Below are 26,748 nucleotides of genomic sequence, written 5' to 3' on the forward strand. Positions count from 1 at the left end.
TTATTCTTTTATACCAGCACAGTTCTTATAATATTAGGGGATTGCTGACACTGCAGAGAGATATTTAAATCCAAGCTGACAAGAGTTTCATTACAAACCCTATTTGCAGAAACATTTTGAAGTCTTACTGGGCACAAATTTAATGTTGGACTAAACAGCCTTATGCTCAGCCTCTTTAAATGGCTTGACTGTGTGCTGAAAAAATACCAATGGAGTACCACTGTGTTTTGCTATTATACATATTTTATATGTTATGCCTCCAGCAACCATCTGGTTACCTCTTGTGACCCAATTTTTGGTGTTTGTGACAATAGCTTTGAGGATTTTAATAACGTGAGGGCACAACTTATACATGGCTTAGGTGGAGGAGAGACAGTGGCACGTTTCTAGAATTTATATGCATTGTAAGACATATCAGGCAACAGTAAATGATCTAATTTTCCAGTGAAAAAATCCTACTATGCTTTTTCCACTTGCTTATACACGACTGCCTGTCAGGAGAGTGTAGGAGGGAAGGGAAAAGAGGAGGGTGATCTTTCTATAGGTGTGTTTTATTACCAATATAAGCTTCATTAATACATGCTTTAAATGAGTAAGACTTGCATAAAAAGCAGTAGTCCCCAGAGTCCCCTGACCAAAATATTGAGTTAATAACTTTGTGGGAAAACTTAGTATTTTGTTCTCTTTGTCAGTTTAGATGTGTACTGAGTAGTAGATATTTTTGACTATTTTTGATATTTTTGACTTCCTTTTGCGTATCTTTTGTGGATTTAGCTATTATGTACATGCAGGATAGAAACTGCTCATTTCATGATGCACAGTACTGGTTCATTACGGGCCCTTCAGGCTAGATATGGTTCGCATCATCACTGCCCTTTCTGTGCTTGTTTTTCCAAAGACTGAAAAACTGAGGTTTTTGGTTTGGTAAATGCCCTGGTTGAAAATGTATTCCAGAGCCTCACACCTGACTGATAGAGATGTGTGTGTGTATATATATCTATATATCTTTTTTTGGATGCCCTAGTAGAAACTTATCTGCTTCTGATTTTGCTTATTTGGCAATATATGGTAGAAGGAAATCACACTAAGTGCATACTTGACATGAGGAAGGTGTTAGAGGTTGTTGAATCTGATAGCCTGATAGAGGTGAGGCTGATGTAGCTCTGTACCCCCAGGTCCAACCAGTAGTGAGGCTGAGCACACCTGGTAGGTGTGCACACAAACACATGTATACAAACATATATGTATGGCCAGCCGCACGGATCAACACAGCCAGAAACACTTGGCACTCATGCAAACAGCACCAATGGCCTCATTCTGTTCTCTCTGACTGATCAAGATGAAGGCCCATTAAGGGGAAGCATATACATATATACAATGTGGATCTCTCCAGAAGCTGGGCTCAGATGCTCAGTCCATCCAGTAACTGGCCCTGGTTCCTCGGTCTCCTCATTACTGACACCTAGGCACGCAAGCCCCCGAGGCCCTCAGCTGCTGGTACAGACCCCTCTTAGGCACACCTGTGCGCACACAGGTGCACTGCAGGTCCCTCCACTACCTGGGCTGAGACACTTGGTCCATCTAGTAGCTGACCCTAGATCCTGGCTTTGCCCAGTTGCCTCCCACACAGACACACAAACGGGTCTCGGGCAACCCCAGACACCTTGCTCCCCCCAGCAGTTGGCTTGGACCTCCTGTTCCCTCTAGTAGCTTAACTGCTCCAGTTGTCTCACACCCAGAGATGCACATGTGTCTGGTCCAGACTCATGGCCGCTTTGATACCTGCCTCCCCAGCTGCATCACTTGCTTGCTGGCTGGTGTGGCTTGATACTTGCTAGCGGTTGCACTCTGACTTACGCACCCTCACTTGCTTGAGTTGCTGGCACCATGGATACGTGGGCCCCTGTGACCTGTGATTGCACTCCAGTTGCTGGCACCTCCACACACATGTGCACACAGAAGAGAAAGTCCTCTTACCAAGGAAAATAGTTGGAAATGGAGTTTAAGGAGAAGACAGGACAGACCATGCTTATTAGGTACAGGGCATAGCCAGACAAGCATACTGAGCAGCAACCTGTGGTTGGACCCTTTTATCATCTTATCCCTCTGTTTTCCCACTTTTCCTTTCAAAACCACCTAGATTCCTCCCTTTCTCTGTCTATGATCTTCCACTAAACATCTCGTAGTAAGTTTTGCATAACCCTCAAATGATCTTTCCTGCATCTCATATGTCCCATACCCCTGTAGGCAGTAACCTGCCTCAATCTCAAGGTGATATGGAGAGCCCTTCTGTTGACTCATCTTGATGAGTGTTTTACCAGGTCCGCGAGGCTGATAGCTCTCGGGTGACAGCCCTGGGAGTAGCTGGGGCAGGGTGCCCCATTTCTCTGGGATTATTGGGGTTCCCACAACTGCCATTGTGCCTCTGTGCTCGTGTGTGTTTGTGTAAACGATTTTTTTTTTTTTTTATCACAAAGCCTGAAAGAAAGCTGTTGTCTCAATTCTACTTTGTACTGGGCTATTCTCCTAAAAGGTCTCTTGGATGTGTCTTACCTCCTTGGAGCTAACACCTGTTGCACTGTGGCACCAGACCTGCACTAGATCTTCCCACATCATTTTGTGCAACAAGCCGAATAATTTAATGCTGCTTTGTTTAGTATAAATTTCTTAACTAATGAAACAAGAGGGAATAGTCATGTATGATAGGGTGAAGCCCCATGCAGGGAGCAAATGGAGTCTGTAGAGAAGGTGACTGCTGTTTCTGTAGAGCTTTAGCTTCAGTTAAGACAGAGAAGTAAATAGCAGGAGCATTAGAACTAGCAAAAGCAGGTGTTGCACAGATATGGTAACTACTCTTTTCTGAGATATTCACATTTTTACATTTCTGTTTTTTTCTTTTTTCTGAAGATATCTTGCTGCTGACAATATCTTGCCCTCCTTTATCCCTGCCCTCCAAGTGATGCTTTATTCACATTGCACTGGCATTTTCCAGCCATTTAGTCTTTCTATAACATCCTTTCTGCTATGGTGTTGCTGAATGGGAGAGCCTGGATCTTTGTTCTTTGAACAATTGGGTAGACAGAAGGATGTTAGTCTTGCAAGAATGAAGAGAAATTTGGATGGAAATTTGAGTTTTCTGAAGAGAAATATGCAGGGGAGAAAGAATTAAGGACAAGCAGAGGAGATAAAGATGATAAAGAGTGAAGATGGATCAAAAGGTGTCAGGAGTGAATTAAAATTGTCTTGGAGCTGTAAGGTGATCATCTTGGGTAATCCTGGACTATTGAATGCCTGTGTGGAGGGGAGGTGGAGAGCCCGGAATTTCTTATGAAAAAAGAGGCTGAGGTCTTATGGTCTGGATCACAGGACTTTATCTCAAAATTTTTGTTCCTTCAAAAGATGTTTTGAGGGGAAAAAGCTTCCCCTCATAATATGCTTCTGTTTGTTTGGAAGAGAGATTTCTGGGCAGAAGAAGGTGAAGAGATTTGTGGCTTGACTATATCAGAATGGTCTGAGCAGCTGGAGAGTTCAAGTAATGAATCAGAAACTGATGGAGGAGGTGGTGGGGTGAGAAGGAAGTGGGGTTAAGGAATGAATCAGAAACTCATGGAGGAGGTGATGGGATGAGCAGGAAGCAGGGTTAAGACAGGAGTATGTTACAGAAAAGAAACTGAGCTGTAATCCTGTATTTGAGAAGCATGTGATTCTGATTACTGTGGGAGGCAAATGGGAAGTCACTGAGGGATTTAAACAGGCATGTTTAATTTAAATGATAAAAAGAATAAAACACTTTTACTCAGAACTGCAGCTCTAAATAGAACAGCTGTTCATTTCCTGCATATTTTTTCTTTAATGAGTGATTTAGAAAGAGCATGTAGGCTTCCAGAGCCATGCACATGCAAGGTGCTAGAAACTAATTAAGGTAAAAAGTCCCAGTTATGCCAATGTGTGGTTCAAGGTGCATTCTCTTACAGATCAAGGATAAGATTAGAGAAAGGTTCAAAAGATGCAGTACTGAAGCAAATTAATCTGAATATCAGGTCACAAAGGCAAAAAGGATTTTCTCCATCCCTCTCTTTCCATCCCTTTCACTTTCCTCCTCCCCCTCATATATATATATATGATATATATCATATATATCCTTGAAAACCCACAAGGGTGGTGAAGAAACTTTTAAAGTGAGGTGACTGAGATTCTATAAAAATGTTATATTTTATAACTGACTATTCCTTACAATTTCAGCTCATACTGTAGTAAATCAGCACAATGCTACTAGTGATCCTGAGTATTAGAGAGACTACGAGGACTCTTCTGGTGGGTATCAGGTAACATAAGGGATTCAGACTGTGTATGTTTTATAATTCTATTTGAGTTGTATATATCTCCTCAAAGCCTCTTATAATTCTTTAAGTGTTCAGAAATAACCATATCAAAGGTTTTTGAAAGTTAAGTTATAGTCCCTTCTAAATTGTTCCATGGTGAGCAATAAATAGATCAAAAATCTGTAGGTAGTACAGGAAGAAAAAGCAATAAATAGTTGGCTTTCACTGTATCAAAACGGTGGTAATGTGTCACAAGTTTCCAGAGAAGGACTTTTTTTTTTTTCCTCTCTCTCCAGTTTGGAAAAGTAGGTAGCTAAAGGTGCAGATGATAAAATAGAATTAAGGATTTGTCAAGATCAGATAAAAATAGGAAATTTCACTGCTTTCTAACTAAGATAGCTGTAAGGCTAACATGATGACAGACAAAATTTAATGTTGAGAAATGTAAAGTAATGCTCAAAAAGAATAATTTGAATTACTCCTACATATTGCTATGTTCTACATTAACAACTTTTCCTAGAATAGAATAACATACTGTAGTCAGTTTAGAAAAAAACTTTGCTCATTGTGAAATAGGAGCTTTAAAAAGAAGAGTGTAAGAAATGGTGTAGCAGCTTCTGTATGTCATTATATAAACCAGTGTTCTGACCTGTAACACTTTGCTGGATATCTAGAATACGACGGGAATAGCACACTTTGGGTGAAAGAGACTAAAGCTGTTAGAGGTGTGGAACAGAGGGACAAAAGAGAGGCCTTTTTAGGTTGACTATGGGATGACTATTTGTTTCAAAGACTCCATTTGTCCTTTTTAATGGTACAAAAGCAAATTATTTACTTGCACTGAGAGGCAGTAAGTTTTTCCTTAGGATACGTAGAGAGATGTACAAAAACATACATGTGCACGTATATAACTGTGCATGTTTGAACAATGGATAATTAATAGAGCCTGTTGCTGCAAAATGCATATAAGGAGCTGCTTAGGATTCAGAATGTGACTGGTCAACTATACTGGTTGGTTTGGATATACTTACCTATGAACCTTGAGTCACCAATAGATTAGTGTTTTGAAGCAGCTATTCTTGCCTGATGAGGTTTGCCTCCCTAATTAAATGAGAACATATGAGGTCCAGTTCTGGATTGGGTTCCCTGTTCTACTTTTCTGCCTCCTGGGTTTCCTCTTTTCCTCTTCCTTGTAGGGGGAAAAGGAGAGGAAGGGAGGGAGAGTGCTGAAGGAAGCGGAGCAGGCCGTGAAGCTTCAGTTTAGTGAATACTGGATTTGATCACAAATCGGAGAAAGGAGGAGGACATAACTACTTCATTCTTGAGCCAGCCACCAACCAGACTTTCTGTGTGGATGAGATTGTGGATGAGATCCTGGTTAGCTCCAGCAGAGGATGACATAAAGAGTTCTAGGAAGGGCAGAATTTTGCTTTTTCCTCCTCTTTATATTCCACTCTTCTCTTTGGGGCAGGGGAACAAACACAAAAAACCTGCATCTCCTCACCCCAAAACTATAACCGCTACCATCATCTTTTACTTGCTTCTTAAAAGCCTGAAAAAACAAGCTCTTGTCCTGTTGCATTCCTTACATTTCTCTGGGAAGCACTGAACACTGTCAATTTTTCTAAAGTGACATATGGCTTTTAAGTAGAAATGCTGTTTTAAGAGGTAAGATGTATCCAAGCTCTTCTGTGCATTTTAAGGAAATGTTCTCTGTTGTGGCTGATTATTTACTCCAGACATCAGGGTTTCACGTACTTTCTCTGGTGGATGAAGATGGATGTTTTTAGATTGCCTGGGATGAATGGACTTTTGTTCTGGTTTAATGTGTAGTTATCCCTGTTTGTTTATTGTTAGCATGATTTAAGGTCTGTCTTGGAACTGATTGGAAGTGCTAAATTACTACATCAGAAGGATGTTTGCCTTCTAAAAATTACTCAAAAAATGGGGTGGGAAGAATGTGCAAATGGAAGACCATGCGAAAGGAAACTCAGAAATTTTTATTTTCATGCAGTTGACTTGGGAAGGATGTCTCACTTTTTCTGTTTAACAGACAGATTTTACCCATTATTTGAACATGCATTTAGCTGAGAAAAAACTGTAGAGTTTTAGATTAGCCTGGAAAATATTTTAAAACTATTTTATAAGGCCAGCTAGGATTGGGATTCCATTGTGCCAAGTAGTATAATAATTAGCTGTAAGTTTGGCCCTCTTTTAAGAAGCTTACAGGTTTAAATAGATCATAAAACAAAGGGAAACAGATACCAGTGACTCATAAACAGATCAGAAGTAATCAGGACCAAGATCACAAGTTTTTTGAATTTTAAATCTGGTGCCTTCATTTTGCCTTGCTAGGATGTGGTTGTCCTTTAACTAGATACTGATGAATAAGAACTTTGTGTAAACTGCCTTCTCAGACTGAGCAGCTTGTGCAGCTTGTGTGAGTCTGATCTTTAAAATCATCATGCTCCTAGGCTGTGTTATGGACTCACTCCTCTCACTCCTCTCACTCCTCTCACTCCTCTCACTCCTCTCACTCCTCTCACTCCTCTCACTCCTCTCACTCCTCTCACTCCTCTCACTCCTCTCACTCCTCTCACTCCTCTCACTCCTCTCACTCCTCTCACTCCTCTCACTCCTCTCACTCCTCTCACTCCTCTCACTCCTCTCACTCCTCTCACTCCTCTCACTCCTCTCACTCCTCTCACTCCTCTCACTCCTCTCACTCCTCTCACTCCTCTCACTCCTCTCACTCCTCTCACTCCTCTCACTCCTCTCACTCCTCTCACTCCTCTCACTCCTCTCACTCCTCTCACTCCTCTCACTCCTCTCACTCCTCTCACTCCTCTCACTCCTCTCACTCCTCTCACTCCTCTCACTCTCTCACTGGATGAAAGAAACTTCTTTCATCTCAGCTCTGACCTTTGCCATAGGCATGCACAGGTCTATTTCAGTGTATGGTAATGAAGCAACCTGTGGCAAAACTTGAAGGAAGCCTTTGCAAGCTTAAAATGCAGAAGGCAGTTGCCTATCTTTAAAGTGTTCTATGCAAATGAAAGTATGTGTGCCCATCCACCTCCATATGAAATTCAACGTGCTTACTATGGGTAAATTATGGCACTTAAAGAAGGGAATGTGTTTTTGAGCTCTTTCTCTGCAAGTATGTTCAGTAGTGTGCATCTACACCTGAGGTAAAATTTGTGGAAGCTAGAATAAAGGCTTTCTTGAAAATGTTTCTATTTTTGGATATTGGCCGTGTTTTAAATGAAATGTATTTATTAAACCTTCAGCTTAAAGAATTTCTAAATGGGAGGATAGAAATCCCAGTTGCTTTGAAAATCCTGCCCATACATAACTGAACTTCGTAAGCACATGATCTAGATTAAAGTGCCTGTGAAATTTGTCATTAAAAGTTTTTGTTGTTGGGTTTTTTTTGAGAAGGTATTCCCCTATGGATTTCTACGAGAATATAAATATGATCTGCTATAGGGAACTGAATGATGAGTAAAAGATTTTTCTCAGTATCATATGAAAACATAACTGTAGTGCTAAAAGCTCAGTCAAATGTGGTTTTAGTCCACTGAAGTGCCGTTTATCCTACATTAGAAGTTGATCTTGACTCAGTTTTTGTATTGAAGGCAAGCACTATACCCTGAAGTAGCAATACTTTGTGTGTATTTCTGTTGTCCTTAGTTCTTGGTTTTATGTTAATACACAAATTGGTGGTATGGATACTGCTTCTGTACCTGAGTATGGGATGCTAAGGATAGATTAGCTGAAGCACAGGCTCACAAGATACTCTCCAGGTAATGTTGCTATTCATTTTCAGCACGTGCTTGGGGTTTTGCAAACAGTGCTTCAATTCCTCTTTTTAAGGTTGCCAGCAAATATTCACTTATACTAGTAGAACAAGCCTTGTTACAACTAAGCCTGTCTGTAATGCAGAAAAAACCACCCCCTTCCCCTGAGCTTCCCATTCCCCCAAAGTCGTCTTTTATACTTTGGGAAACACAGCACTTTAGCAAACATTTTAATTCCTTTGTCAGGCTTTTACATCTTTAGTTTTGTGTGTATAATTAAGGAATATTTTTAAAATGTTTCTGTCGGTTATAATAATCTTTGGTATAGCCAAACTCAGTTTGTCTATTGGTGGGGTTTGAGACTGAGGTTGGTCTGGTACTGAAGGTGTGAGATGTTATGGGTCCCTCCAGTAGGCTAAGCACATTAAATTAGTTGATGCTTTTAGTTAACAATTCGATATGTGGGTCAGTCTTTACAGAGAGATGGAAAACCACACATTGTGAGTTATGTTATCCTACTTAATTTTTCTCAGCTTTTTAAAATCCTTCCTCAGGGAAGCTTTGTATATTATTTGGCTGGTTAGCGTGTCAGCTCCCATAGTTATAGAATAAATTGTCCAGTTTCTGAATGACAAAGTATCAGCACAAATGGCTTTGCTCAGACTATAGTTAGTCTTGGTTAAGTCATCCTGTCCCTAAGAAAATATGAAGGCATTTGTATGCAGCTGTATGACCTTTTAAGCACTGAATTGCAGTATGAGGAAGGATTCTGAGCTTTCATTTTAGATGACTTACTTAACATAAAGTTGGTGGTCAAAAATCTTTATTTCTATCAAACCAAAATGTCTAGGATTTTTTTCACTCAAAGAAAAATCTAAAATTCTAACTAAAAATATTTTAGGGTCAAGAATATTTTTCACTTAAAGTCAAACAATGTTTCATTTCTATTTCTAGTATCATTTAACAGAATAAGAGAACATGAAAGACTAGGCTGATCATTGTTAACAGAAATATCCATCAGGACAGAAAATCAATCCGTCTCTTGTACATAGGCTTAATCCAAAATATGTTGTTACATGGTGGTTAGAGCACTGCTCTGAGAGGGAGGGAGGATGTAGGAGAATCCTTGAGCCAGACAGGACTGCACGGTTCCCTCCTGTAGTCCACATGGGCACCACGACTGTGGTGCGTTCCTCGATCAAAGTGACCTTCCATTACCGTGCAACTTTGTTTGCATTGTGAATCTGTTTCTGCACTTCCCCAGCTCCCAACCTCCTCCCAAATCCACCAGCTTCCGCTTCCTTCTCCCCTCCCCACCACCCCCTCTGCCACTGAAATATTGAAACAAATAATTAGTAGTTCATGCAGCCTAGTTTTCTAAAGTGGTATGTTTTCTAAAGCCGGGCTTTGGGCAAATCAATTATTTGCTGTAAATTTCCTATCATTGTAACTGAAATGGACTTTTATGTACAGTTTATGTACACTAGCTAAAAAGCAGGTATCTAAAGCAGTTGCTTTTTCCTTGCATTTCATTCTAATCCATCACACTGCTTCCCAAGTTGAGAGCTGCTTTGTATTTTGTAGATTGTCAGTCACTCAAAATGTTACATTACCGCTATTGTTTGCTTGTTTTCAATTGAAATAATGCTCTACTAATACTTTGGCTAGTACTGAAAGGGAATGTGAAGGAGTAGTACTGTATCTTGATTAGTAGTTTGATTCCTTCCTCTGATACTGTGAAACTGTCACTCACACCTGTATTTTTCAATTGGATGGGACTCATTAAGCTAAAGGATAAATTTGCACATCCAAGACTTAATTGCACAATGGCCTATAGTCAAGAATTGTAAAGATAGGTACATTTGATTGTAAATTGTGAAAAGGTACATTTTATAAGATACACTGTATCATGTTCTAAACTTGCAATTCATGCACATCTTTAAATCCAGTAGAGCATTTTATTTGTGTGTGTATTTCAGCATTGGAACAGTGCGCTTAACTTGCACATCTTGACCATATAAAATTGCAGAATAGTTGAATTTTCCAAAATTGGAACTTCACATTTTATTGCACAGATGCAAATGTTTGTATGTATTTTAGTGTTTTTGTATGCTTCCTCCCAACGTGTAATTTCATTACAACACTCAGTGGTTTCACTAAAACTTGGACTACACTTCAGTTACAAACCACAGTTGTAATTACAGCACAGATGTATTTAGATAAGAATGAAAAATAAGATTAATTTGGATGGTCTCTGACCATTCCCTTAATTTCCTTCTTCCTTATGCCATGGCAATATAAACATCAAGTGAAGGACTCTTTAAGTTCTGAAATGGTTATTTAAACCTTAGAAACGCAGAGGTTGAATTTTACTGTTTTCTCAAGATTTATGTTTTATGAGGGGTATTAACATAACTGGTTTGTTGGTCTCTGAAAGTGATATAATTTTAATGTCATAATTAAAAATATGGAATATCTGCAATTAATAAGCATGTAACTTGTTGTCCTGAGCATGTGTGTTGCATTGTGTGTTGTCTGTATTCTCACTCATCTGCTTTCCAAGGTTAGTCTTTCTCCTGTGTTACTGATACTTTTCCATTTTTAGACAGCATGTTATTCATTCCTGTTGGCATAAGCTGCTTTGATTTTTATTGGCTTATTTGTGTGTAAAGAACTTAAAATTTCTCAGAACATTTAAGTATGGCAGAAAATGGGGAAAAAAGCTTGTTTATGCTGTGAAGAGAATGAGATCTTGTTCCCAACACCTGCCATAGGTTCTTTCATTATCTCCACTGAGAGATTAATAACTCGTGTGTGGAAAAATCTGTGCTAAATCTGTCTCATTAACATTTGTGAATATTTTCTTCTGATGTAAGGATAATAATACACTTCCTGAGAAAGTACTGATCTTAATGTCTTACTGATGGCTATGAATTTGGGCCAGAATTTATGAAAGAAATCTGAAAAAAAATCCAGGAAATTTAAAAATAGTGGAAATGACAATACTGCCCAAATACTGCCTTCATGCTGTATCTGTGCAGCTGGTAGCACAATGTGCTCTGGTCGGGAGAATATAGTAGTTCAAAGAGGAATGCAAAGGTGATAGGATGGATTAATACAAAACTCCAATAGTTGAATCAAACTGATTTTAAGTTAGCAGTCAGCAAACTTTAATCAATTTAAATTTTCCTTTATAAAAATTTTGCCTGAAGAAGGCTTTTTGTCCTAGCTGAATAATAACCATTGGGACACAGTATTTCTCAACTATACATAGCATTTGTTTCTATGTGCTTAAACCAAATATTAAATATTTCTTTAAGCCACTAAATAACACAGTACAATTTTGTAGTTAGTATTTTCTTTATAGCAAATGATTTGATGTTTATTCATGATTTGTACCAAGCTGCTTTAAGTTTAAAATGAGTTTTCAATAAAATCTGCAGAAAAATGTCATTTAAAAATTTATTTCAGTTTTAGTATACTGGATGAGTAAGAAATTAAGTTTTGAAAGCTTGTTTTGCATTTCAAACAAACTTTGTTTCTAAACAAAGTATTGTCTATAGTAGGTCAGTTGAATGCATTTGGAAATCAAAGATTCTTTCTTTTCAAACTTCCGTTGAGTTTTCAGTTTTCAATGAACTAATAGAGAACTGAAATAAATAGAAACTGAAGTGGAAAAATGTTCTCTGTTCTCATAGGAGAGGCTACAGCTTATCAAAGCTTGGCTTAGCACTTCCTCAAACTGATTCCAAGTGCTTAGCCAGTGACTTTGCAGCAGTCTTCCCTTTGAACCTCATAATGTATTTTGCTCAACTTTTTTGTCCTCCTTTCAAACAGTTGCCCTGAGTTTAGATTTTAATGTTATGATTTCAAACTCTAGTTTTTGGAAGATAAGTGTGTTATCATTCCTACTAATTAATCCTACTGTTATGTGTAAGGTTTTCTTTATTTTCGTAGAATCAAAGAATAATTTAGGTTGGAAGGGACCTGTGGAGGCCATTCCTCCCAAAGCAGGTCCAGTTAGTGCAGGATCTGTGAGGCTGAGTTTTGAGCCTCTCCAAGGATGGAGATTCCTTGGAGCAGCTTGTTCCAGGTCTTAATCACCTTTGTGGTTTTAAACACACACAACCCTCCTTATATCTAATCAGAATTTCCTGTGTTCCCACTCATGTCTGCTGCCTCTTGTCCTATCACTTTGTGTCTTCAAGAACAGTCTGGCTCTCTATCTTTTCCGTACCTGCCCTTTAGATAGCTGCAGATGGTAGTAAGATCTCCCCTTGGCCCTCTCTTTTAAGTCTCAACAAATCCAGTTCTCCCAGTATCTCCCAATAACGTCATGTGCTCCAGCCCTCTGACCTTCTTGGCGGCCCCCTCCGCTGGACTCGCTCCAGTAAGTCAGGTCTCCTCCCTTCTCAACTGAGCAGTGCAGATGCTGTGAGCTCCTGCATTGTGCAAAGTGGTGCTGACTTGCGTGCACATTTGGGAGCAAGGGGTTGTGTGAAGGGGAGTGTAACACCAAACTTCCTGAAGCAGAAATGCTGTGATGACGGGATGTGCGTTAGGTCATCTAGCTCATCTCACTTGCCAGTGTCCCATATAAAAAGATGGGGGAGTGCTCTGTGATCCAAAACATATACTGTTTTTAGTGCAGCTTTCGGGTAGGGCGGACTCTCTTGTCTGGTGCTGTATTTGCTGTGATATGATTGCAGCTGTCTCCCTTCTGAGCTGATATGTCATGTACTGGATATGTGCCTCATAACAAGCAAGTAACTGGCTGTGTAGCAGGGTATACCAGCTGCCCCTTGTCTCAGCACCCAATATGCATGTATTTTGGTCATATGAGTTTTGTATGTCCAGCTGCATGATGGTGAATAGAGTTGTGGTGCTGTCTGGAAAAAGAAGAGAGGAAGAAAAGCTGCAGGCAACATCAGTGTGCTTAGCCCTTGATGCTACGCCGTGCATGTATCTGAAGGGCCATGAGAGAGGGCAGCAGCCTCAAGTATAGGCTGCTGATCCGGTTAAGTTGTGTTGAAGGGCTTCAATGCAATCCAGTGAAAACAGGGACCAGTGTTTAGGGCCATAAGTGGATTCCTCCATGACTACATGGGTGACCCCATGGGTGGGTTTTAAAACATATAGTAATACCTTGTCACTGTCCTTTTTGCCTCTGGAGTTGGAGCGGTGTATTTGGTGTGTATTTGGCAGATGCACATAGCTTTGGAAAGGGAGAATCAGGAGAAGATAGCCAGAAAATAGTCTTCAAAGACTTGTAATGGTTAAATGATCTGCCCTAGGAACACTAGCAGCCCCTCAAGAGTCATCACTACTACTTTGGCCAGGGGTGGGGGGAGAATACATAATTCCTTACTTGCTATCTGTAATAATAATCTGTTCAGTTGCTCTGATTAATAAAAACCACCACCACCATGATGAGGATACATTTTCATAGCATAACTGATTGGAAATTATTTTTCCCATCTACATCTCTTGCACTACAAGGCAATGTGCTTATGAAAGAATTTATGATCTATAGAGGAAAGTCAGGATACCCTCTAGTGGTTATTTCTGGAAATAAATCTGAGCTATATGCTGCCAGAGTTTGGAGGCAGCAGCAGCTAAGCTTAGTTCATGCTGCAATTTTAATGTAGGGTTTTTTATAGGTTTTGGGAGGAGTTTTGTTTTTTCACGTGCCTCTGTCCCTGTCTTTAGCAGAATCAGTCCTCCTGGGATGAAACTGTTTTTAAATGCAGGGTATTGTAGCTTCCTATACTTCTGTAGGTATAAATGGAAATGGCTAAATGTTATCACAGCTCCTGTTGCCTAGTAACCAAAGCTCAGCATATAATTTGAATTGGATAAATTTTGATGCATATTGCCTCTCTTTTCCTTTTTACTAGCAGAATACGCACAAATATGTTTAGATTTAAATGTGTTATTGTAAAGTTACAGATTCTAATACATTGTAGTTATCAGACAAACTCCATTACAAGGATTTAAGACCTCACTTAAATTTCACCTAATAAAGATTGATCTTCTAGTTCTTGTAACTTCTCTTTACTGGTTATATGAGTGAGCAGACTGCTCAGTGTGAACATTTGTGCATACAAATCTTAAATTCTTTTCTACATATTCTAAAATTTCACCTTTCAGTTTCTTTTACTGTTTTGATGATGATAATGCATCTTTTTCTACTAAATTCACTTACACAGCCAAGAAGGTTCTTGGAGTTATTTGCTCAATTCTACTGATAACCTGCTTAAAACTACCTAGGAGTGTGTTCGAATTATTTACTGAGTTTGTAAGCACTAGCGAAATGTTTGCTTCATTGGAACAACTCATGTAAATAAATACTTGTATTTAGAATTCTAGCCCTGATTTTTGGTGTTTAACTTCATGAATTTATCTCATCCTAGAATTCATTATTAAATGAATTATCCACTCAGCGGTATAACTGATCATATTGTAGTTCCAGTAATAGAAATTATCTTATTAACATTATCTTCACTTTTTCATAAACATATGTATGCTAATATAAAATGAGTTCATTGGACTGTTTTAATCTTGTGTATTTATATGTGTGTGTTTCCTTCATTTCTTTTTCCTTAACAGTAGATATTCAAAGCAAACTATTATTCAAAACATCTTTCTTTTTTGCTAACTATAGTGATAACCTTTGATAACATCTGGTTATAGTGGATTATTGCTTCAAATTAGGGAAGAATTAGTATCTTGAGGAACGTGAGATGGTTTTCAAGCAGGCTTCATATATGGCAGGCTGAAGGGAGAGGAAAAGCCATAAGCACTAGGAGCAGAACCAAAAAATGAAGTTTAAAGGTATTACAAGGTTGCATCACACAAAACCGTTTTTCATTTGTTTTAGTTTGGGTCATAATGATTAGTTTTATTTAAAGAAAAAAGTCTAAAGTGTAGACAACAGTAGTTTTCTAGAAGCAAAGTAGATAGATGCTTACAGAGATGATGACAAGTACTTGTTTCTACAGGCAGTTGCTAAAATCAAAACTTCCTCTGAAGAGCAGTAACTTAGAAGTATGTTCTGCAACTTCAATGTAGTAAGAGTTACCTTGTTTCTTCTACCTTACTCTTCCAGCTCTCTTCTTGTTCTTCCATCTTCTTGTTCTTTGAGCTTTCTTCTCGTCTGCCACTTTTTAATTCTATCCAAGCAATTTAGGGAAAGTAATAGTTAACAAAGGTAGTGCAGCTGTTGTTTCGTGTATTTTTTTACTTGCTTATTGATACTGCCCTATGGTATATGTGTTTTCTCTATACGTAAGTAACATAATTTGCAAGACTATTGTAGATGTTAAAATCTTTCCAGTTATCACCTAGTGAAGATGTAAGTTAACATTAATTTCACACTTGGAATGTTCTAAAATAGAAATCTCCTTAAAATAACTGTCAAAGACACAGAAAATATTATGAAGAAGAAATTGTAGATTACAGTATGGAATCTTGCTCAAAGGCACAATTATAGTTCACCTAAAGCTTGTGTTTAAGTTTTGCTGGGTAAGTAAAATGTATGTGGTGATATTTAAGTTCTTCTTTACTTTTTGCTTTCTCTGTGACAGCTGAAGGACAAATATACCACTTAAATAGTATCTTTCTGGTACAGATTTTTAACAAGTGAATTTTATGTGCTCAGACTTTGAAATGTCTGGATTGTCATTCTCCCACGAAAGTCACAGACGTTTTCAGAAACTGAGTTGAGTCCTTACTGGACTTAGTTGCATAAAAATACCTATCATTTGTGCTAAAAGAAATTGGATGTTATCCTAAATGGTTGCATGCAAACAAGTTTCACATATTCTATAATGGTCCAGAAAGCCTTGATTTAAAGAAATATCTAATTGTGAAGGATTGGACATGAGATGTAATTACAGAGTTTTGGGATGAGTAAGAGGTAACTGGAGGATGAATATTAGGAAGGGATGTTGCTTGTGATTTTAGATCTTAAACTGTATTTGCAGCGAGGTAAATTATGTTGTCCTTAGGTTTCAAGTTCTTAAGTCCTGAAGTTCTGAAATCTTCCTCTCTATGTTTTAGTCCTTCAGTTTATTAATTGTTTTGTTTTTGCATTTTCTTTATTCATATTGACAGTACTCCTGTATAAGCTTAGGACTGAATGGGATACTAACCACCTGTTGCTTCTTACAGGTACTGCTTCCAGCAGCTGGTCTCTTGCAACTGCAGGATGTGAAAAGGACTTGCTGTGAATTTTTGGAATCTCAGCTTCATCCTGTCAATTGCCTGGGGATTCGTGCTTTTGCTGACATGCATGCATGCACAGATCTCTTGAACAAGGCCAACACATATGCAGGCAAGTTACCACCAAGGATGGCAGGCTGCCTGTGGCAGTTATGAGGCTTCCACTGTTGGGCAGCTTTAAGAACTGATTAGACCAGCTTCTGATTTGAGTTGGTCTAGATCACACCTGTCTGCAGAACTAGAAGATTCGAAGTTCTTTCTAACCTACGTTTCTATGATTCTCTAGAGGATAAAATCCTTTTTTTTTTTTTCTTTGTTTTCCAAATATGTTTTCTATTGTAAATTATAGCCTTATAAAGGTGATGGAAACAGATATACAGGTAGTTTTAGAAAGTATTTCCAAATCAGTAGTTGTTAATACAGTCTAATACACCCAGATTACTTATTTTTGAACTGTCTTGACACCAAGAAAGAGTTGCATAATGTAGATTACTAAAAAATAAACAAAACCTTAAAGCTGTTGTGTAAGCTTTACACAAAGCAGTAAGTTTATAGCATAACAGTATGACCAAAACTAGCATTTTTAGATTTGTTCAGGTATGGATGATTTTACTAGTTCTTTTGGGTAGCGTACCTTGAGTTCTTGACGTCTGAGCTGAGATGGAAGACATTACACTGAGGAATTCCTTTTAATGGAAGCTTGTTACAGTGAGCAAAAAAACTCCCTTCTTTATAGAATTTAATTTAGTAGCCAGCAAAGCAGTAAATTTTGATTGGAGCTATAGGAGAAAATATTTAGGGACTGGGACAAATTTATTTTAGAATGTACTGCTAATTTAGAAATTGTGTATTGTCAGAAGCTGAGAGCGACCCTCAGGTATGCCTCTTTAGATGGAACTTGTACCATCCGCCCAGTCACAGATCTTTTACTGTCTTTTCAGTGTCTCTTGAGTGTCTTATTTCCAGTTCATGTTCAGCAAAACTGAATTATTTTTCCCTCTAAATATCTTTCCCTTCCCTCTGTCTTCCCCTGTCACTGGTGACTTCTGTGTTCTCCCAGTCATTCAAGTTCAGAAACTTAACTTTAACTCTTCTCTGCCATTTTTCCTCAACTGCTCTGTTGCATTTTCCCATATGTTGTTTCTTTCCTCTGTACCAAACCTACCTATCTCTACACCTTATTTCCCTTTTGTTGCACTAGATATCTTCCTCTGCGTTAACTTTCTCTCTGTTTGCTAAGGTTGTTTTACTACTTTTGTAGTAATCTTCCCCGCTGTCCCCCGATCAAATTCCAACCTGCCATCCTTGGCTTTTCCAGTTCACTATCCCCACAAGAATCTTTTATTTCATATCTCTCTTCTTACTTTTTTGTTCTTGGAACTAACTTTCTCTTTCTTCCTTAATCAAGCTACACTCTCTTTATTTCAGATTCCTTCAGAAAGTACTTCTCTCACATGCTTCCCTTTTTGTCATCCATTTTTGGAGCATTGCTGGCCCTTACCATTAGGTGCCAGCTCAACTCCTGTTTTAACTTTGATGCAGTCTGTGTGGTAGGTTTTAAAGCAATGAGTACTTTATTCTTGCTCCTAAGACAAATATGCTGTGCCCAAGGGTTTGAGCTACTTCACTGCATTGCGCTGTCTTCATTAATCTCTAGAATTTTGTCAGGCAAACATAGCTTAGTACATGAGAGCAGTGTAGAAAATAGAAGAAATAAAAAATTATCATGATACATTTGAAGAGTATTAGGGCAGTCTAAATATTTTGTATCTCCATGACATTATTTTGACATAATGGTTGCTTAATTGAAATTTGATTTTTTTTTCCAACTTCTGTTCTGACTTAGTGACTTTTAAGCTACTTCAGTTACTTTTTAACTATCTTTAAATTTAGTATTTGAGGTTAATATTTATGTAGATTACTTACTATAAACACAAAATCTAAGACTTTGACAAGACTATTAAATATATTTAATATATATTATATAAATATATATTAGGAATGCTACTACATATATTTGAGAGTATACAAACTGTGTACAGTTTGTAACCCTCCCTTTCTGGGTCATTTTGCTCAGGCATCTTTTGCTGTGCTAAGAGACTGCGAGCAGGATATAGATAACTGAAAGGGTCAAACCTGCAAGTCCTAGCTAAGACATGCAAACTGCTAGGCTGAGCACCTGCATGCTCACTGCTCCTGATAAAAGCATCCAAGGAGTCTTTGCTGGCCAGGCAGTCCTCAGTTAGGAGAAAGGGCTGGCCTCCGAAACGGATCTTCAGTGTTGCTGGATTGCTGTCTTTTGACTCCCTGGTTTTCTTCTGTAGAATTTTATACTTTACTCATGCTTTCATACAACTACTCTTACTCTTCATGTCAGTGTTTTTCTTCTTGCGTTCTCAGGCTTGTAACTGTCCACATCTCAGTCATCTTACCTGCTTCCCCCCCACACCAGTTCTTATGTAGAATGGCTCTGTGTACTTTGTCAAGGCTCTTGCTCACAACCGAACAATTTTCTTAATGGTCTGAGCCAAAGAGATGCAGTTGTGGCAGTTCTGGGTTAGGCCTTGGCTCACAGACAGCTGAACTCCTGGGAGGAGGTAGGTTGGGACTGCAGGTTCTAGAAACTTGAATGAGTACAGGAGAGGATTATTAGATTTAAAGAGCAGTGAGAATTTCGTCTTTCTAGAGAAAATGGAAAGCACTTACATGCTTAACTTCTCCTAGTCTTCATTTTGTTACAGTTGCTATTTGATATTTAGGAAAAAGAGGCAAAAAGGTACTTGTGCTAGTAGAAAGTGATAGCATAAAAACATATGGATGCAAATGTAGATCAGAATTTACTATAATAGTGAGACTCTGGAGTGGCCTTCCAGTGCGAGTAAAAACCCAACCTTCATTAAAACTGCAGCTTCATAGTCCTGTGATGGGCTTCATCCTGCTGTAGCAGCATGTTAGATTTCTGTAACATAGTCATTTATATGTGTCTGTGATAAATATGGGGAGTCTGAAAATAGTGGACACTTGATACAAATTACTTGGAATTAGCTTCTGTTACAATTAAATTTTGTAACTGAGATTCTAAGTGTTCTTGTGGTGATTCAGAATGCAGTCCTATTCTGGGTCTTGTAACAGTTGCATAGGTAGGGAATAAAAACAAGGGAGGCTCTCATCTTTCTTTTATGAGGAAATATTCCATTCTCAAGTATCTTGACTTGAATACATAATGTAGCAGAGAAGGGGTGAATGAATGCTTACTGCTAATACTTTTGGGGGAGACTGAGTAACAAGTTTACAGCACGCGAGCTCTTTTTGTGTGAAAGAATGGCCATTCCAGTTCTGATTTAAGTGGATTTATAAGAGAACATAAGCAGAAATCCAGAAGAGTTTCTAAGGGTATGCAATGTGAATGCTGTTAGTGAGCACCCATTCTCACTTGTACTCACTGATGTATCTTATTTGGTCTTAGAGATTGTTCATGAAACAAAAACTGTTCCCGAGAACATGGTACATTTTATACTTGTCATAATGTTATATATAACCTTCTCAAGATAGACTGGTAAAGCCTTATAATAAACGAAAGTGATTTGACTCTATGAAGGTGCTAAGTAAGATAAGCAGTAGAAATGCTAAATAGAAGGTGTTGAGGAAGGAAATGAATTAATTGTAGTTGAAAGAGAGATAAGGGAGAACAGCGTTTAGAGGGGCATGCCATCTTGGACTAGAGGGAGAGCAAGCTGCCGAAAACAGCTGATCTCAACAGCTTTTTCAGCCGTCTTTAACAAGAGAGGTAGGGAACGTGTAGCTCTCTAGGTCGTGCCAGTCCTGGGATAAGCTAGAGAGGGTAATCAGACAGCCTCACAAGCCAGCTGACACTGTGAAGCAGAAGAAAAACGCTTATTGCCATCTTTGTTAATGAAATATTTCTGTTCTCTTTTGTAATGTTTCATTATTAAAAGTTTATGCTTTTAGGTAGAAGGGTTCTTCCACTCTTTAATCTTGTGAAAAGTAGTGGCTTTCCAGTAATCCTATGAATATATTCCACTTATCCTATGAAGTTCTTCTACTGCAAGTGTTGTGGTCTGTAGCACCACAGTACGAGAGCATTCCTGCAGTGCTTGACATATTTCTTTGTTGCAGCCAGAGGATAATAATGTAGTTTCACTAGCTGCATAGGCCAATACAGGATTTGGAAACACTGGATTTTCTGTGGAAGAAGTGTCTTTTGACGACCACTTGTACACGTTACTGCATAACGCTTTTTGGCCTTTAGCATCATGCTGGGGAGAGGTCAAAGGAACTTTGTCACAGATTCTTAATGTAATCAAGATGCACGTATTGCTGTATTGCACTTAACTGTGAGACATAACATTTTTGCATTCAGGTGCTCTGTGTCCAACGCTTGAGCCCTGACTAGATTTAGGAATATATATATTTTCTATAGACTAGTCTTGTGTGCATTGGTATGCCTGAGATTTAAGGACATATTTAACAGAATCTTTTTACAATTCTATTTTGAGTAGCAACTTCTGTTGCTATGCTGCTGTTACCTTGGTTGCTGGGAACCTCATAGTGTTCTAAAAAGCAGTTACTTGAGCATAAAATTGACAACTAAATCAGTTTTTTTTTTTTTTTTTTAATTTGATTCTGAAATGTTTACCTTCTGACAGTCCTCAAACTGGCAGACCTTATGTCTGTTCCTCTATGATACGGTTGGGTCACTGTTTGAACAGTACCTTATGTTAGGCCATTAGCAAAGACCTTTTGCCACATTGATTTTTTTTTTTTTGTGCTGGAACAATGTGAAATGAAGTAAAATTACAAAAAAAAACAGTTCAAAAATAGTTCTTGGTGGGTATTTTTTTTGTTTCATCTGCTTGAGTAATTATTGTTCTTTTATGCCAGCCTACCACTCAGATCTTTCTAAGTCCCATACTCTGCATCTCTGTAAAATAGAAGAGCATTGATTCAGAAAGAAGCTATGTTTCTGGGAGGTTCTTGCTAAGTTTATAGCATTGTCATGTCAGAAAGATGCAAGTACTCCATTTGGTTTATAAAAATCTGTTTTATGGAATAGAAACAGTTGGCCCAGAACAGATAAAAGATATTTGTGAGACTCAGGTTATTTGATCATGATCTTTTGTTTCACAAACTAACGAACACTGAAGTCTTGTGAGGTCATCATGCTTTTTTCTTTTTTAGCTGCAGCGTCTGGTGCTGATAAACTCTGGCCAAATTTTGTCATATGTGTTAATGTGGATTTGAGAAGGTCTTTCGGAGAAGATTTATGAAAGTGTAAAAAATATTTAAAAGTTTTATGGAAATGGATGTTAATGGATATTGTAATCAACTGCTGGAACACGTTGGAAAAATGTTAAAAATGATTGAAATCTATTAATGATAGAATAGATATTTAAGCTGTCTTAACAACAGACTATATCTATAGACAAATGCTCAGAACAGTCACTGTCATAAATCATAAAATAGAAGATGGATGACAGGTGCTTCTGCCACTATGGTTCTCTGAAAGTGTTTTTTACTCCGCGGGGACTTGAGCAGACTTTTGCTTCTGTATTTGTGGCAGTTGAAGGCAGTTAATCCAGAGAAGGCATGACTATAGGCATATGAATGAGTGTAATTGTGCTTATGAATTAATCCACAAATGTTTCTAGCATAAAATGTCTTGTGTCGATTTCAGATGTAGCATTCCTTCCTATGTAACTAAAAAGCATAAAATCAGTGACAATATCTTTAGGGTCAGCAAGACTATGCACCTTTTGGCTAGAAGAGGTAGGTCAGCTGTTTATTGCTTCTGTCTGTAGAACACACATCTCTGAACTCAGAGAGAAAAGATGAGAAGTACCAAGAAGTGAGGACAGCTTCTCTTATCTTCATTTGCTATCCACTTTGGCATTGTCTATTGTGCTCCAAACATCAAGTTACTAGCCCTTTTTGTATTGCTAAGAACTTCCTTTCTGTCCTTCTGGTTCGCCCCCGAAGCTGAAGTCCCATCCTACTGGTACAGGGCAGACGAGGACAGATCTCTAGCTATCCAAATAGAAACTGTCTTAACCAGTTATGAAGAGAATAGCAATGCCATTTTGTGGTAAATGTCAAAATCTGCTTTTCGTATGCAATTGGAACAGATATTTTAGAAACTTCCTAAAATGGTATGGATGTGTTGAGGGGGAAAAAAAAAAAAAGAAAAAAAAGGGGGGGGGGCTGTTTTGATGATAATGAAGCAAAATTCTGCTTGCTTAGGAAGTGCAAATTTGGGAGCCAAGCCCCTGCAGCTCCTAAACCAGTTGGTTTCCAGGCTGCATGACTCTGGAGCCAGCTGGCTTCAGTTATCTCAGCAAGGTGGCAAGAAGGCAGGGGTCCAATATGAATTTAAGTCTCACGCTATGTGAGAAATTTTCATTTTGGAAAAAATAATTCTGCTATGAAAACTTTCAACCAGGCAGTTACAGATATCTGCTTATCTAGAACTGGGAGATATTTGTGAAGAGACAAGTATACTAACTTCACTGAGAAATGAACCAAAAAAAACCCCAGAAAACAAAGCTAGATTGAGGTTTTACAGGAGATAGATGCATGAAATGTTTAGTCTTGTCATAAAGTATTGGATGGACTACAAGAGTGACTTTTTTTTTTAAGTTTTGCTGAGATTTTCATGATATTTGATGTTAATAACTCAGATTATGTAGTGATAAAATTATATGGGAATCTTAAATTTTATTGAAAAATGAGGTGAGTGATCTAATCGTTGAGGATTTAGGCAATAATATGGGATAATATGAATCCTAACATCTTTAAAACACAGAAGCCAAAAAAGAATAGTATCACCCCCCAAAACTATTTTTCTGTCATGATTGTTGAAAAAGGAGGATCTAAAATGGAATTTTTGGAACTTGTAAGACTTGGTGATACTGAATCACTTTATTTCGAAGTAAGATGCTGATACCCTTCTTGTGAAGAGGAAGCAGAAAGGCTTGAATTTCAGAAATATTATTTTTATATATAATAAAATAATGCCTTCTGTCCTCAATGCTTGAACAGCTTAAGATAAATTACTGTTGGCAGATTTTGTAAGTGGTGTTTATGAGTTTCCTTGTTCTTTTTCAGTTTCTAATTATTTTGAATAATCCATTTAGCTGTAATTTCAATTGGCTTCTGACAAAAGGATATGTATCAGTCGGTTAAGATGGTCTCCTTGACAACAGGAGATCTAGTTCTAAAGAGACAAGTGATTTCACCTTACCCTTTTTCATAGCTAAAATTTATACAGCCATCTGCCTTCCTATTTCTCTGTTTTCAGTGATCCATTTGGATGAAGATTTGTTTCCAAGTATTGCTTGAGAACTTGAGCGATTGACTTTGTTTTAATTTCTCCTTTTTTCACTTTTCTTTTTATCTGTTTGCCTCATTTTATTAAGGTCATGTGCATTATTGTATGCTTTACACACAGTGGCTGGCATCCACTAAAATAGTCTCTTACTTTTTGTTAACTACTTTCATTCTATTTTTTTCAGTTTTTCTTCCACAATTCTTTTCCCATCATGAAGACAAAAGAGAACCTAACTTCTATTGTATTAGTTCAAAAATGTTGAACTATTATTTTTCATAAGGGATTAAATCTCTTCCTATTCTTTACAACACATCATAAATCTAAATCACCTCCTTAAAAAAGGTTTTTTTTTTTATGAGTTTGTAAAATTAGCTGGGTATTTCTAGTTTATGAAGTGTATCTTGTCGGATATGCTGTTTAACTGATGTTCTTAAGGGAAGATGAACAGGGCTTCTGAATCTCAGATTTCTTTGAGATTTGGATGAGTTTTGCTTAAATATAACCCTTTCTCCTTTCTGTTTCCTTTCCAACTCAGCTTCTTGGCAGTCAGACACACAGTTTTATGGCTCTGTCACTTGAAATTTGGAGTAGTTCATAAAATTAATTCATGCAAGTTATCTTTCTCCGTTTCTGTTAGCCATGTACAATATGTACAATATTATCTGTCCGTTTTAAAAGAATGCTGCAGAACTAGAGAGACTTGTAGTGATTCTGATTGCATGACAGGAGAGGTTCGTAGGGAAAGAGACTAGCAAGATGAAGACTGTCTACTTTAAACAGAGATGAACGATAGAAAGGAATATAAAATAGTGAATGATACTGAGTAGACGAGCCAAGGCTTTCCTTATCATCGTATTTCAGGATTAAAACATGGGGCCATTCATTGAAAACTGATACTAAACTATGTTAAGTTTAGATGTGGGGGGTTGTTTTTCAATGAGACTGTAGAGTTATTACTATAGGAAGGCATTACTGTCAAGAATTTAGCATGTTCAAGGGGGCTGGGCTTTATAACAGTATTAGTGAAAGGTAGTAAAGTAGGTAAAATACCATTCTTCTAGCTACCAGGAATCTTTCATGTTTATAGGGACATCGTTACGGGAGGAGGTTTTACTATCATGTTTACCTGTCATATGTATTCTTGGACTTTTATCTGAAGGGTTTTATGCTGCGTGTTTCAAGGAACAGGGTGCTGAACTAGATGGATGGCAGGAATTATTATACTGTGTTAGATTTATCTTCTTATGCTCTCTAATCTTTGTTTCAGTATAAACCCCCCCCCCCCCCCCATACTTTGTAAAGCTAATCTACTGAAAAATCGGACTTCTTGTTCTGGAAGACTTAAGCATTTTTTTAGCTCTTCTTTTAACAGTTTGTGTCAAGCATGGAGAACTATAGTAGCCTACTCTAGTGCTAGAAAAGCCTTTAGAAAATTATTTATTTTGAATATGTTTGATAACTTTTATTCTAATTCTGAGCAAATTCTAAAATTCCTCTGAGAAAATTCTTAAATTCCCAGTGTCAGCTGCCCCTTTTGATTTCTGTTAAGCATAGTTAAAGAAGAAGAAAAAATATCAGTTAACTGGATGGGACTACTATCTAAGCAGTTAAATGGCTTAAAAAGCCATATTAAGGAAGGGAGAAGACAACTGAATAAGTGAAGGACTGCTTGATGTATGCTATATGTTTAAAGAAAACATCCGGTTCTACAGTCAAATCACTAAATTGTGTCAGGTATTTTATTCTGAGGCATTAAAAAAATCTATACAAAAATCAGGCAGCTTCTACAGCTTGTGGAGATTGTGATAGGTAGTATTTTTCCGACCTTGGGGAAGTTCTGAGAGATGCACAGGATCCAAACCTGTTGCACAGTTTTTTGATTTGACCTGCATTAGATTGTGCCATTTAATTCTAACGACTCAGCCATTGTTTATGTTGAACTGCAGGTTTAAAATATGTTTGCTAACAACATAGAGGACATATTCTTTTTCTGGCATCTTTTTGATGTAGTGATGTATGCTTTTGAATACAAAGGTAGCAAAATGCAAATTAAGTTATTGTCAAGGACAGGTACTGAGCTAAAGTAATACTGAAAATGTTAAATTGCTATAACTGTTACTTAGAGTATAATGTGTTTTAGTATTTACATTATTTTAAGGAACCTTTGAATATAAAAGTTTTTTGTGAGGCAATGCTTTATCTTATGTAAAATGTTTTAATTTAAAGTGTTCCTTCTAGATGTAGCATGCATATTGAACCAAATTTTTCTATTTTTTCTGTATTGTTTTAATGCTTATTTTGGGTTACATGCAGCACTGTATGTTAGAGTACTTTTTTTCCTCCAAACAGAACAGCACTTTTCTGATGTTGTACTTAGTGAAGAATACCTCAACCTTGGTGTAGAGCAGGTGTGCAGTTTGATATCCAGCGACAAACTTACAATTGTCTCAGAAGAGAAGGTAAGATCATCTGTATCACAGTATTCTTTTACTCTCTCGGATGAGAGAGAATAAAGGCTTATTCTTACTGTTCTTCTATACTTGTTTGGATCAATCCTTTGTTTACTCAGTGAAATTAAACCTATATTATGCTCGTATTTGAAGGATTTTTCCCCAAAGTGTTGTCAATTTGATGCTGAAAATTAATCTTAGCTCTTAGGAATTCTAAAACTGTTTAAATCACTTAATCCATTGTTCTTTGAAAAAAATGAAAGCTAAATTAAATTGAAATTCCTTTTCATCTTTGGGTAGAATGAACAGAACACGTACTATGAGTCACATAAACAAGAGTTTGGTTTACCAAGGAGTAAGTAATTCTAAAACAGTAGTATAAAGAGTGAATGTATGCCATCTACTAACTTTAACATGAGCCATCCTACGAAGATATGACAGCTCTGTTAGTATGTATTTATGGACTGTTGAGACTAATTGAATGAACGTGGATTGCAAAGGAGATGGCTAGGTAGCTTGTATAATCCAACTAAGTTTAAATAGTCTCTGGCTCACCGGTAGCTAGATATCATCCTTTGAAACCCATTTGTAAAGCTCCGTGAACTTCA

The 26,748-nt window shown here is 37.7% G+C and overlaps 1 protein-coding gene across 6 annotated transcripts in view; it reads left to right on the forward strand.

Moving 5' to 3' along the window:
• Positions 1-26,748, forward strand: part of KLHL2 (kelch like family member 2) — a 62,963-nt gene that overhangs the window by 23,021 nt on the left and 13,194 nt on the right. For 5 of the 6 annotated variants that reach the window (XM_064510931.1, XM_064510932.1, XM_026122911.2 and 2 more), the window contains 2 exons: positions 16,295-16,457; positions 26,040-26,149. In XM_064510931.1, coding sequence (XP_064367001.1) covers positions 16,295-16,457; positions 26,040-26,149 — 273 coding nt within the window. Of the gene's footprint in view, positions 1-4,242; positions 4,315-16,294; positions 16,458-26,039; positions 26,150-26,748 lie in introns of all 6 variants that reach the window. The other variant, XM_026122910.2, reaches the window with a different exon arrangement.

The sequence above is a fragment of the Dromaius novaehollandiae genome, chromosome 4 (assembly GCF_036370855.1).
Source record: "Dromaius novaehollandiae isolate bDroNov1 chromosome 4, bDroNov1.hap1, whole genome shotgun sequence".
In the NCBI taxonomy this organism is placed as follows: domain Eukaryota; kingdom Metazoa; phylum Chordata; class Aves; order Casuariiformes; family Dromaiidae; genus Dromaius; species Dromaius novaehollandiae.